The sequence below is a fragment of the Phaethon lepturus genome, unplaced genomic scaffold, assembly GCF_000687285.1.
Source record: "Phaethon lepturus isolate BGI_N335 unplaced genomic scaffold, ASM68728v1 scaffold2420, whole genome shotgun sequence".
In the NCBI taxonomy this organism is placed as follows: domain Eukaryota; kingdom Metazoa; phylum Chordata; class Aves; order Phaethontiformes; family Phaethontidae; genus Phaethon; species Phaethon lepturus.
The window spans coordinates 8994-23329 of NW_010513830.1; the positions used below are offsets into that span (position 1 = coordinate 8994).

Sequence of the window (14336 nt, forward strand, 5' to 3'; positions counted from 1 at the left end):
AGAGTGTAAAATATGATGACAGATCATGAAACATCAAGAAACATCTCCCCTCTCGGCTATCCCTCGAAGAATCTTTCATAATGCAAGCAAAAGCGATCAGGAGTATAACATTGTACATAACGCAACCACTCCTTCTTCCTAAGAAAGACTGGGGCAAAATCCATCCTTCTTTTCCAGCCACCTGCCAGCCTCTCTCTTACAAACAAAGGTGGCCTACCTAGGAAGGGAAGAGAACAGGAAGGACTGGGAGCAGGACTGTCACACCACTCCTGAAAGCTGGTAGGAACAACAGTAGGGTTGAAGTCAGGTTGACCACCTATGATGTTGAGCTCAGTTATGCGGGCTGAAGGGTACGTTAGGCAACCTCACTGCCCTTCTCAATCTTGAGGCTTCTAGCATCAGCATTGTTCCATCCAGACCTTCCTGAGGGCGTGGAAGGCAGCAGGGAAGGATTCAAGGAAGAAGTGGTGCAGGTTCCCAAAACAATGGCACACCCTGCCACCAAAGACTCACCTGCCTCTCTCCTGGAAAATGAACCATGCAGAAAAAAGGAGCAGCAGTGAAGTATTTTCAGAAAAATGTGCGCCTGAAATTTTATGGAGAGTCAGAGCAGCTAAATCTTTTCCACAGCAAAGAAACGTGACTGCGAGGCGTAGCGATGCAAGAAACCTATTTATTGTGACATACCTTCTTTGGGCTGTGGAGGATTGTGCTGGACCGCTGTGCTACCCGGGGATGCTCTGTGCAAACAATGCCTTCTAGTTCCTGCCTAGTGCCTTGTAAATGAGGAGAAATGTTATTTCCCACAGGGTGGTGCTGCTGTATTGCCTGGCGTAGCGGCACAGGGAAGAGGCTGCGCTTGGGCTTCGGGAAGCGGACAAAACAAAAACACACTTTTTGCTGTGTCCAAGGCCAGTGGGCAAAACCAGAATGCCACACGCCACAGAAGCTGAACAGTTTGCACCCAAGGATGGATATATCACCGGAGCCTATGCTAGCAGTTCAAGGAAAAAAAAAAAGAGTGAAGATAACCCTTCAGGAAGTATTCATTTATGAATCAAAAGCACCTCCTAAATTATGTAGAAAACTCTACTGGAATACACCAGAATAGTCACTTGGAAGAAGGTATTATTTATTGAGGCGATCCCAACTGAGGACTTCGTTGTGCCGACCACGAAGTACTGCTACAGCTTAACTTAAACAAGTTCTTCCTTCTCACATAAATTTGTAGCACTTTAGAAAGCAAACAAGAAATTGTTGTTGCAATATAAAATATATTCACCATATAGCAGCACATACAACCTTCGTTTTTCAGGAGATAAATTATCATCCAAGTTGGCAGAAATCTTTCAGGCTCAAGGTTTTCTCTTTGTTTCTGAAAACAGGGTTATTTTTCATCAGAAGGTACTTGGCTTTTCCCATGCTGTTTTCACGCAATTTTTCAAGGTACAATTACATGTTCCAAAGCTGATCTGATAAAAAAATCTCACTAGAACTTCAGCAACTTCAAAAGAATGATGCTTTCCCCATTTCAAACCTCACAGAATGGAAACAGGTGGGATAACAAGTTGTGAGCAGTTTCGCTTACTTCCACAGAATTCCTATTCACGGCACAGAATACCGTTACCCCAGGCAGGATTCACCTGAGGTGGGATCCGTCTGTTTCTGTCTCGGACAGATGCTACCCAGCCACGTCAGACCACGCTGTCGTGGGAAGCCAGGCAGGCTCAGCCGTGCAGTGCTCCGTTCAAGCTCGTACCCATCGGTGCTCAACAGGGCTGGTGGGAACAGGCACTGCTAGCCCAGGAAATTGTTCGCAGCTAGCCCAGGTATCTCTGCCTACCGCTGCGCCGTGCCGTGCCAGGAAATATCCTCTATGGGCCACAGCCTGAATATTAGCATCTCTGAAAAAAACATTGCAGATACAATAAATGGGGTTTTTTTAGAATAGCAGAATCCAGACAATTCTATAACATACCCCCTGAAACATTTCACATGGCAGGAGTAAGATGAGCTGTTCGGTTTGGGTTGTGTGGACCAGGGGGTAGAAGTTCAGCATAAGGCTTCGTGAACCTGGATGGTATTCCCATTTCTTCCACTTGCAGGCCATTTCTTGTTAAGCTTCCTTCTTCCTCTGTTTCTTAATGGGGAGATTCGTGTTAGGGCTGGTATTTCACAGTGTGTTTTTTGCACAGAAAGCATCATTCTGGAATGTAAGCTTTTGTCCATTGGCTTAAGTCAGAGCAGAAACAGTGTTATAAAATCCTGAAATAATTGTACCGTTTTCTACAAAAGGTCTGTGTATAAAACCAGTTGAATGTTTTCTGCTGAATTAGATATTTAAAACATGAAATGCTGCCTTAATTATAAGTTAAATACAAAATCGAAAAGCCTATGAAAAAATATCTTGAAATTAAAAAAAAAAGCTAATAATGTATTACACAGTATTATTTACTAGGATAAAAATGCATATAGTATTATTCCAACAGGCCTTTAGAATATGCAGTTCTGTCATGAACAACTGCTGGCATGTCATGATGTGGCAAAAAAAGTAATTAATTTTTTGTAAAGTAAATGACAGTGGTAACATACTTTTTTGAAATAGTTTAACTTCCTTATAGACCACACAATTCCCTACTTTCTGATGTGAAACTTTTGCATTAAGATCTAAAACAATATCTTCACTACTGATTAATAAAGCCACCTTTTTTTCCCAAATGTGCATATTTTTCCTAACTCATTAAGAAACACTCATAGGTAATTTTTTTATGAACGCATGTTAAAACCAAAATTAGGGCCCAGGACTCAATTGCTACACAGAGCTGGAAAAAAGGTTACGTCATTAGTTTTAAGCAATTTTTGCACTCCTATCTCTTACTCTGTGGTCTGTGCACATAGATCATGCTACTGGCTCTGACCGCATTTCTGAACGTGGCGAGAAATGCTTTGCTTGAGCACGGACAACTGAAGTCAAACAATTTTAATATGTTATATTTGAAATATGCATGAATAATAGAACTACTTGATACACATACGACTCATATATATAAAAATGCATTATACCCCTATGGCTGTACTCTTGATCTAAATCAAATTTGTGAACATCAGTCTAGGTTGCTTTCCCTTCTGAGGCACAGAGTGGAATAGGACACCATGAGCAACCATTGACTACACAGCAGGTGATTAACAAAACTACTAGTTCAGCGTCGATGAAAATTACTTGGATTCTGATCAATTTGCTAATGAACAGAATGCAGCTTTATACAGCATCAAACCACAGAAATTATTTGCATTGCAGAACGTGAAGTTCCTCCATCATGGACAACAGTTTCACTCTGGAAATGTAGAAACATCCCATTATTTACCAGACCATCACATCAGCGATTTACCCCATGAGCTACATTCGGTCCATCGCGCCTGTGAAGCAGCCAGCTGTAGCATATTCCTCGCAAGTAGCGGGAGACCAGCAAATCGCAGCTGTTGTGCTCTGGCCATCCAGGACAAGTGACCCGATCGGCTGTTCCGTTGGCACAAACCAATAATTTGCACCACCCTTTACAGCTCCTGGGTCCACAAAGCGACAGACTCGCCGCTGCGATACGCAGGAACAGCTTTGTCCACCAGCGTCCTCTTTGCTGCGGAGTGGGCAGTCTCTCAGTCATCTGCTTGCACTGGCTCTGAATTTCTTCAAGAGCAGCTAATTTCAAAGGAGGGAGAGGCTCTGTATTTGGAAAAACACAAGCGTCTCCTCTGGTCTCCTGGGTTGCCTTTGGACGTCTTCCAACTCGTGCAGCTAAAGCAGGTTTGTCTATCAGCATGCCTAGTGTCATGGCACAAATTTACTCGTCTTCAGACAGCAGAGCAGCCACAGCACCTCTTCCACCCTCCCAGACAAAGATCTGCTGGAGGATCACACCTAGAATGTCCATGTTTAGAAATTCAAGCTTTAAAGATATCCAGGAATAAAAGCAAGCAACCGCCTCAAAATTTTGCTGTAGGGAGCTTGGGAAAGTAGGTCTAAACCCATTTTTGAAATGAAATTGCAATGTATGTACAAAATTCAGGCACACTGTAAAAATTAAAGCTGCTCCAGAGATACTTTCAGCATAAATCACAGTTTCCTGCCAGATTTTATAAAAAAAAAAAAAAGAAAAAAAGGCTTTGGCATTTGAAACAGCTATTTGCAAATATTTTAATGCAGACTGATAAATTTGGAGAGTTTTTGGTGGTGTGTGTCATTAGTCCATTGAAACATAGAAGACCAGAACACCAAAAAGCTTATTTCAATTGTTCTATTTTTAAAATAATTTAAACTTTATTGTTCAGTTTTGGTGACTGATTACTTCGTAGTTTTCTTTGGATTTATAGCCAATTATAATCTTGTAGATTACCTGTGGAGTCGACATACTGCTTTTCAAATGAATCTGTGAACATCTGTATCTACAAACTCCCGTTATGTTCAGTCTAGCTTTCTTCTATTACTGCATTAACTTGGTATTAGTGTTGCTGTCTGTAGATTTTAGCCAACTAAAACACGACAGAAAATCTAATTGAGAGATGCCTTGTTTCACAGGAGTAATATCTTCAACAGCGTAACACTACACAGAGCCACCTCTGCCTCAGCCATGGCTGTGCAGTGCTGAACCCTGACGGTGCGTGTCATCTGTTGCTGTAGCTCTTTGTATCCACAGCCAAAAATTCAACATCCTTTTGGTCTAATTCTGCTGTGACAGAATAAGCTATTGCTCCATTTGTCCAGATGTGTTGCTTGGTGCCAGTATCACCGGTGAGTGACCACAAATGCGTTTTTTTGATTTTCTTTGCTAGTCTTGCAAAGCACAGTAACATTGAACTGAATATCATAGAAAATCCACAGAGGAGGAATGATGCAGTATAGCTGCCAGTTGTGTCCACAAGCCAACCTGTAGGAAAATAAATCATGGGTTTTTAAAGGCCCACCAGAATTCTGATAATTAACAAATCCTATAATCAACATGAGTTTTATAAACATCTGGAGTTATCACATATAAATACAATCAAACAATACATGTTTATATCACCGTCACTATACTTTTACCTCCTGGAGCAGAGCGGGATTTGTCCTCAGCAGGCAGATAAGATATTTATGGGCTTTTGTTTGGAGGCCAAACCCATGAGAAAAGGCACAGCACTCATCACCACAATACTAAATAAATATCTTTCGACTGCATAGGTGTAACTGGCAGTCTTTAGGCATGCTTAGAGAGCCCTGGGATTAAATACTGTGTGCACAAGATCCTCATGCAGAAACATCTAGTGAGCCGTGCCCTAGGCTTATCCATCACTTACTTCCATTTTGCAATATTTTTTTGCTATGGAAAATTAAATTAAAAGCTTCAGAAGTAGAGATTAATTGGGAACTGATGCGAACAGCAGACAAAATATACAAGAGATATATACATGGCTGTTTGAAAAAGATCTCTGACCTTTCACAATATTCAAAACCGTGTCAAGTTCTTTCTAAAGAATAACGGGAATAGAGCTCTCATCCTTACTTCACTGTAATGGAACCAACCAATGGGGAAAATGGTGGTTAGGTATTACAGTGATGAGCTTGTGACCAAACAGTAATGAAGCTGACTCACCCACCTGTCCAAAGCAGTTTGGAGATTAAAGGATCAAGTCCTCCACACCGAAAAAAACTTGGAATGAAAAACTCTAGGTTACATTTTCAAAAATGTGTATTTTCACAGTGAAATCTTTTGTTTCTTCTACTTTCTGAACTACATGAAGTGGCGATGTAACTACTCTTAGAAGCCTTATTCCATACAGGTTTGTTTCTTTTTCAATTCATAGAATCTTTGGGTTGGAAGGGACTTTTAAAGGTCCAACCCCCCTGCAATGAGCACTTATCATCTTCCTCTGATAAGTGTTTTCAACCATCTACTTGACTGGGAGTTGTGGGGCAAGGCCATATTTCTACCAGGGAGATGGTGCATTTTGCAAGAAAGCAAACGCTGATGTCAAACTCACTACCTTCGCTCTAGGACTTGCATCAGATACTAGTGGGAAAAATGTAGGGTTGCAGTGTCAGCCTCATGGAACCGGTGACAAAATTCCTGTGGGATTCAAAGGTGGCAAACTCACCTACAACGCACAGAGTAGCTGTACAACCTGATGCTACATACACAGTATGTATGTACACATCATCCCATCAAGACAGAGCTTAAGTGGGATCTAGAATCTTATGAAGGTCTAGGTGTGTTATCTCTCTTCCCACGGGCTACCTCCACATTCAGTGTGTGTTTGCTGTCCTTCCTCACCTTTTACATCACACCAATAGGTAAATCTGAAGCGGTGATAAGATTATAGGAAAGTCATTCATGAACTGACCTGCAACAGGCGGGCTCACTAGATATGGTATGGCATGCAGAAAATACACGAAGCCCAGTGCTGATGATAAGGAAGAAGTTCCCACGACATCTGCCGTCACGACAGGGATCAGTGTTACATAGGCTCCATCAAAGTAGCCAAAGGTAAATGAGAAAGGCACAAGCAAATGGAAGTTTTGGAGAACTGGCAGGAAAAGACAACAGAGGCCATCCATTCCCACAGCAAAGAGGTAGCAAAAGTGCCGATGCTTCTTCAGACACCTGCAAATCTCAAAACAGAAAAGAAAAAGATTATCACTGGACACAGTATCTCGGTTCTGTGCCCTGGCATGCAGCATTTCAGTCTCTTGTCCATATAGCTCAAATTTAAGTCCATTTTCTTACAGAGTCTTCAAGATGAAAAGCTCAACACTAACAAGCCCCGTTAGAGAAAGCTGCCCACCTACAGAAAGCTGCAGAAACATCTGGTAAGCAGCAGCTCATGCTGCCTGCGGTGTTCTTCGGGCCGCCCTTAGTGAGGGGAGCCGCTGAGCTGCCAGGATTTTGCAGCCCTCTGAAGTTTCAATGTTCAAAGCAGCATTCCATCATCAACAGCATCCCAGCTCAACAAGGTGCTCTCAGTATTAAGGAAAACATATTACAGTATACCTCTCTTAGCTGTCATCCTTTGCACCTGTCCTTAAACACTGGAGTTAGCGTGAGCTAAGTGAGATGGCAATTCCCGTTCTCCCTGCCCCACAAAACCAATAATTGATTTCTTCCACAAACTGAACAAGCACAAAGAATGTGTCCTTAGAATCAAAATCCTTCTTAATTTAGCCAGTCTCTTACTGAAATTACAGATGCTCGACACATGTTTGGAGTGAGCTGAGTTAGCAAAGCATGATGAATTCTTACATACTGGAAAATGTATAACAATTTTAGGTCAGTCCTTCTGAGTATATGCCTGACAGTGTTGGGCCAGATCCTTGACCCTTTTCCATAACTTCTGTGCCTCCCCAGCAGCACAAAAGAGATGAAAAGGCAGAGGGAGTAGAGTAAGATCCTCTTGGAAATAGGTATAGAGGATCATGCTCAACATACCTCAAACAGCGTGTTACATTTCCACTGTCAAATGCAAGAGCTTTGCGCAAACACATAATTTCTTCAGGAAAAAAAGAAATAAACTATCAGAATTGAACGAATCCAGAAGAGACAAAAATATTAAATAGTAAGCATTTCTGAAAGTTAGACTGTGTTGGTTTATGGGATTTTTTTTTTTTAAGTTACATATGCTACAGAAAAAGTCCATGATGTTAATTTTTGTATGTATTACACCTCACTCGCATCCAGCCTCCCACCAGCTAAAACTTACACTTGCTTAGCCGTAAGCCATTACCTTCTGTCTGTTAGCCATCCAAAAGTGATATTACCGATGATATCTATGACACCGAGTATGGACATGAGGAAGGCAGCCTGGTGATGACTCACTCCAGCGCTCAAGGCATAAGGCACTAGGTAGACAAAAAGAGGGCTGCAGCCATATGCCATAAATAAAACTGACACTGCCAGCACCATGAAGCCTGGCATCAGTAAAAAGTCATATTCCTTCCATGAACAGTAGCATAAATATTCATGAGACCACGCTTTGATTAAAGGTGAACAGATGGACATTCGTTTTACGTCTCGTTTCTGGTTTTTGGGGACATAATCCTGTTCAAGAAACTCAGGAGCAGTTTTACGGTCCTCCTTAAGAGCAATAGGCCGCATCAAGGCACCACAGACACAGAGGTTTAAAACAAAACCTCCCAGGATGAGTAAAGCTCCACGCCAGGAAAACTGCTCGATTAAGAGCTGAACCACAGGGGCCAGGATGAAGGTACCGATTCCACTTCCCGACATGGCTATTCCATAGGCCAGCGCTTTTCTTTTGTTGAAATATTTGCCCACCATCGCGATGGCTGGAGAATAACAGAGTGCAAACCCAAGTCCTAGAAGAGAAAGCACAGTGCAGATGACTTAATACTAAGCATGACACATGGAACACATTAAACCACATAACCTACTGTCATTAGCATAAATGAAGAGGAAAATTTTTCTGATGCCCAGTCATAGTGTGAAGAGAAACCAGGATGACTCCTTTCTTCCACTGTCAGGGTCACTGACTTGACAAACCCAACGGATCATCATTAATCCACTATAACGAGGCTCGTAAAGAAGTGACGGGGCTCACTTAATAACAAGAACAAGGACAATCAATAAACATCAGAGAAATGGTGTGTCAGCCTCTCCTGGATGCAAGATAAGGTCTTGCTCCAGGGTCTACACAGATGCTGGCACTGGGAACACTGTTCTGATGAGGCACCACTTTGTTTTTCGGTCCGTTGCAACCCTGAACGTTAATTTTCAGGTCTCTGAAACACAGTAAAAAGAGTCTGTCTCTGTTACTAATATTCTACAATAAACCTTTTTTCAGTCAGCTAAACAAACTCCATGCAGCAGCTGCTTGGACACCTGACCATTTTAAATCCCTGACTACAAGTAAAGAGTGGGGAAAAGCCTCAGCAAAGAAAGACATGTCCAATTTAGTAAACAAATAAAATCCATCTCTTGGACTGGGAGAAAGATTGTGGTCTCTGCTGCAGAACAAGGCAACTGATTTTAATCATCAAATGCTTGCCCTAGCACTAAAACATATACTTCTGAATCAGCCACAGAAATTAGTTCCTGAATAGAGTTTTGGAGCACGTCTTACACTGAGGGTAAAACGGTCCCCGTCGCCTTTGGCAGAACTTGCCAATAGAGGAGATAATCGCCCGGCGCCGTAACCAGCTCGTCACGTCCTCCTCAAAGGCCGCACTGTGCCGGGTGGGCACTAAGTCTGCCAGGACGGGATAAGTGGATTAGAGGGACTCCGGGCGGCGGGGGCCCGCTTTGGCACCCCTCAGGAGGCGAGGGGAGGAGCAGGGCAGAGAGCTGGGGTTGGACCTGCGTGCGCAGCAGAGCCGGAGGAGCAGCCCTGAACTAAACATCACCCCTCGGGAGCTGTGAAAATCATACTCTGTTTGGCGTACACACCACTTATTTCTCGGTGAGTTGGCACGGGGAAATAGGCCCCAAAAAGGCCAATAAATGTCCTGTGAAAAGTGGAAATGCAAAGTTTGGGGCTGAAAACATTTTTGTACCTCTTAGAAGGAACTCTGCTACTTATTGCCACTCCCCTGTCTCACCTCTGCTTCACTCTTCCACGTTTCAGGTCCTGCAGCTTTTATGGATTTAGACCTTCACCAGTTATGCTCCCACCTCCTCTCTGGGTTGGGGCACCACCTCTGGCCTTTACCAACAGTTCACCTCGCCATTAACCAGTCCCCACAGACTGGAATTTCACTGCTTGTAGAATTGGCTCTTTACAACTCCGTGTACAAAGTGCAACTGCTTTTCCACCTCGGTACTCACTGCAGTTCTGGCTGAGGAAGCCTCAGTGGCATTAGCACGGTATGTGGCACAGTCCCTCAAGTTACAAGGAGCCTTTTTATTTGTTATGAACACATTTGTCAAAGATTAACATTGTAGTACAGGAGTGACATGCACTACAATAAGGATCGTATTCTTTTTTTTAAACAAATAAGCTGTTGGCAGGATGTGAACTGCAGTAATTCCACCAACTTGTTACTAAACAGCAGGGGACCAAGTACAAGGGCTTATATCACCGAGGCTACCAGGTCAGTATTAATGAGGAAGGAATGTCAGTGTGACCATGGGCACCTCTCAAGTTCCTCTGTGCACAACAAACACAGGGAGATAGGACAGAGTAAAGATGTCTGTTATCACCATACCTGAACACAAATGGAGGAGCTGCTACAGCAACACTACCAACCAATAATTTGTTTGCTTTTCAAATGGAATGTAACATAGGCAAAAATAAGGTGCACAGCTGAAGTACCAGGTGTTCACCCAGTGCTCCTCTGCCCACTTACTCTTATGTTTTGAATTAAACTATTTTTTAATATGCAAATATTTTGGGGCAGTCTAGAACTACCGTAACAAACTCCTCCCAAATCACAGGCAAAAAAAGGAAATCTGTTTGTATATCACCTGCAACAGCAGTCCTTCCTGACCTCCCGTAATTTCAGAACCTTATCCACAGTCCTCTCTCCAACAGAAGTCAAAGAGTTGCTGTTGCAGGGTGCTGCGCTTGGGCTGTGTGAGACTCACGGAGTGCTGAAGCGCTCACCGGGGCAGCCAAAGCTGCTCTTTTTCGATGAAGGGCACAGGTCTGAGTACCTCTATTGGCCAGTGCAGTGGCAATATGACATGAAGAAGAGATCACCCCTCTTGAAAGGAAGTACCGTCATTTTTAACATCCCCATGTTGCTTTCCTGGCGGGAACAAAGGGGCTGAATGCCTCCTACCTGTAAGGACTCCTAACGATACGTAGAGATGTTCCAGGCTCGTGGCGAATGAACTCAGAATTAGTCCAGTAGATGCAAGCAGCCCTCCTAGCATGATACCAACTTGGCAGGATACATGATTACTGATTAAACTCCCAAGCGGGGCTTCAAAGAAACAAATAAGGCTGGCAGTTAATGGCAGGTCATCACACACTGTTGCAACCAGTCATCGAGGAAAAGGAAGCAATAGGCAAGTAGGAGAAAACAGTGATCACAGCTACACAGAGTGGTCTTCCAACATCCCCCCATCACAATGGTGTGATCACCAAAAATCTTCTAACAACCATTTTCCTGAAAGTCAGGATAAAACTGAAATGTAAATAGTAGCTTTCTCAGCAGCCATTTTTAGTAGATCAAAGTCGTTATGGGACAGAGCTACTCTGCAGTTTTTGGGGTCAAGAGTGGCCACAGCGACAGCCCACACTGTTCGTTACTCTACGCTTACAACACTGAGACCTTCCTCCACCTGGAATTTGCACTTCAGCCCTTCATAACTTCAGGCATCCCTCCTCTCTCCTCGCTGGCCGTGTGGGCTCTGTGTCAGACCCAAGCAGGAGAGATCTCACGTCTTTTGGACCACCTCCAGGGCTGCTACCTCTCTCCTGCACTTCTCCAATGTCAATGGATCACCCTGCTTCTACCATGGGGTGTCATCACCAGCCCTCTCCCTTTCCGCTACCTGCAATGCCAGGACAAGGCTATCCTTATTTCTCTTTCTCCCAAGATATAACCTGGCTGACTCAGGAGAGTTGCTATGTCACGTTCCAGCTGCGTTCCTGTGCCTTTATGGCAATTCTCATGGATTAACCCTCTTCCACAGGATTAGGGTATGGATTTTCACCTAGCTATACAGTTTTAAAATAAACCCAATACTGCTGTGTTGATGCATGGCATTTTTAGTAACATCGGATTTTCTTTAAGGGAAAAGACTATTTGTAAACATACAAGTTTGCTAAAAGGAGGATGTCTGTGACTTGATCTGAAGGCAAGATGTCCATCCTGTGCTAAACCTCAAATATTATTCCAATCAAAAGGCAAAAGAAACAAGTGCTCAGTTAGTAGCTCTCAAACACAACTTGTCCCACTAGACCTTGACAAAAGCACATTTCTGAAAACTTAGATCATTTAACAAAACAAAGTTCTGCTTCTTTTCTGTAATATGAAGACACTCCCTTCCTGCACAACTATGCTGGGGGAAGCAGTTGGAAACACCATACCCCAGAGAGTCCACAGCATCTATCTTTCCCAGCCGATTCCACCAGCTTGTGAACACATTAAAACCAGATGGAGCTGAAGAAAAAGCAGACACATTAGTCTTGAAAGGGTAATACACACCACAGAGCATCGTAGCACAGTCAACAATGGAGTGGATCCAAGCTGTTCTGGCATAATCCTGCCCAAAGTATGCCTGGAACTCCACAAAAAAAATGGAGATGCACCTAGGAAAGAAAACATGAACACCAATCTGTTGAACACAGGATATTTGCCTCACAGAAAACACTGGTCTCACTCTTCAGGGATAAAGAGTATCCACTTGAAGGTCCTCTCCAGCTCCCAGGAAAATTAAATCTGTGGTTTGCCTAAACCTCAGTGAGATGGATAAACTTTTAAACAGTTTTTAAGGGATATTGGAAAAGAAGGGCTAACTTAATGCATCAGGGACAAGACATGAAATGGTGTGTCCAAGTTGAATAATTACAACAGGACTCTGTGTAGGACACCTAGACTGGGGTGATTCAAACAGAGGAGAATCCTTGCTTTGCACTAGCAACAACTGAATCACAAAGTTGGTGTCCAACTATTATCCCAATAGTGGGATTAGACAATTAGGCTGATGTAGAACCTAATTCAGACAGATAACTACTCCAGAGAGATTATGAACATTATAATACCACATTTCTCACTGTGGTATCTGCTGCTAGATTTTTATAACTCGTATTATCTTTAACTGAAATGAAATTGAAGTTGTAATTATCACCAGTTATAGCCCACATCATGATGTTGCTTCCCTGGTACAAAAAGCCCCATGTCCCCCGTTCTTCACTGACCTGGTTGCTCATTAATGGTGGCATTCACATCTGCACACATTGGCAGGGAAGGACCAGCATGGTACCTATAGAGCCAACACCACCTATAGCTATGTGTTCGTGGATTACAAGTGCAAAGCAAGTGAAAGGCAACTCCTTACGAACAGAGAATCAGAACACAACAGGAGCCCATGGACCTTCGAACAGTTTATTAAAATGCTTCCAGGAGAGGTTACTTTGCTCTGCTTAACGAGTGTTACTCGTCTACCTGCCTGTGTGGGGGAATGGATTAAAAGGCTACGTAGTTTCATTCTGGTTTCTGGATCAGCAAGAGATCTCTTTTCCCCTCTCTTTTTTCCTCCTGCAAATCAATGAACTCTCTTCAGCTTTTTTCCTGCACGCACTTCATTCGTGTATATACTCTAGATGTGTGCCAGCCATTAGATGATTCCTTGGATGTAACACATTTCACATGTGAAAAAGGAATTAAATCCACTAGGAAATTTCTACTTTTATTACGGAATAGGTACATTTGCATACATAAATTATCACTGTGTCAGCATTTCCATGCCCCTTTTATGCTATTGTCTCCAAGACCCTAGACTTTAGGTCCCTAAACCTGACAGCTTTACTTTAAAAGAAATACAAAATTTAGGTAGGAAACACTATTTACAATATACTATTGTCCAACAAGACACTGTCTCAGTGTTCCTCACTTACCAGGGTGCTTAATATAACTTAAATGTCCATGTTCACACACACCAGGCTCCTCTGTCTCCAGTCGACATCAAAGGCACCCAACAGCGGCCGTGGGAGCCATCTCAACCCAGATGTATATATACATCATGTTTACGCAAGGCTGCAGTCTATTCCTGTTCTTTCTATTTTTGAGAAGTATTTTTGAGAAAATATTTTCTGCATATTTTGGATACCAGAAGGGTATAGAGAGGGGCCTCCTCCTAGGTCATGGACCTTCTCAGGCAGGACAGAACCTGAAACGCTTGCAGCAGGAGAGGTGGGTATTTACAGGTTTCTCAGATGGACTCGGGAGCCAAGCAAATCCACTGGGACTAGCAAAAATGAGCACGGCTGTGGGGTCAGAGGGACACAACGGACGCGAAGAGACCCTACACAATTCCTCGCTCCCCAACCAAACACCACAGCCTGAAATAATGCTGCCTGCCCCAGGCTTTGATTCTGCAAAAAATCAAGGAGAGGGTGTTGAGAGATACGGCAGCTGTCAGAGGAGGCAAGACGAAAACCAGAGAGCTCATAATCCCTCAGCCATCCCCACAGCCTTGGGGATTTCAGGATTTTCATGCAAGAGAGAGGTTTGTACCTAGCCAGGACAACCCCTGCAGCTGTGGGACATCAGGGGAGATCCCAAATCCTCTTCCTAAGGAGAAAAAAAACCCCAAAACCAAAACAAAAAAGGGGTAATGCCACAGACAGGTCGGAAAGACAAGAAGCGGCCCCTTTACCTCGTCACGGCCCTGGTACAGATAGTG

The 14336-nt window shown here is 43.3% G+C and overlaps 1 protein-coding gene across 1 annotated transcript; it reads right to left on the minus strand.

The window, feature by feature from the left end:
* Positions 1–4659: 4659 nt before the first annotated feature.
* On the minus strand, positions 4660–14329 carry SLC16A12 (solute carrier family 16, member 12). Its single transcript, XM_010291000.1, has 6 exons — positions 14310–14329; positions 12137–12240; positions 10763–10906; positions 7750–8341; positions 6373–6632; positions 4660–4922 (listed from the first exon to the last, which is right to left on the minus strand). Exons 2-6 carry the CDS (start codon positions 12144–12146, stop codon positions 4660–4662), a joined length of 1269 nt encoding a protein of 422 aa, XP_010289302.1. The 5' UTR covers positions 12147–12240; positions 14310–14329.
* Positions 14330–14336: the final 7 nt, after the last annotated feature.

Bases quoted from the DNA above. Each gene is read 5' to 3' on its own strand.
- SLC16A12 (XM_010291000.1), bottom strand. The intron at 6,633-7,749 runs GTAATGGCTTAC...TGAGATTTGCAG, and splicing joins GGATGGCTAACAGACAGAAG to GTGTCTGAAGAAGCATCGGC. The intron at 4,923-6,372 runs GTCAGTTCATGA...ATTTTCCTACAG, and splicing joins AGTGAGCCCGCCTGTTGCAG to GTTGGCTTGTGGACACAACT.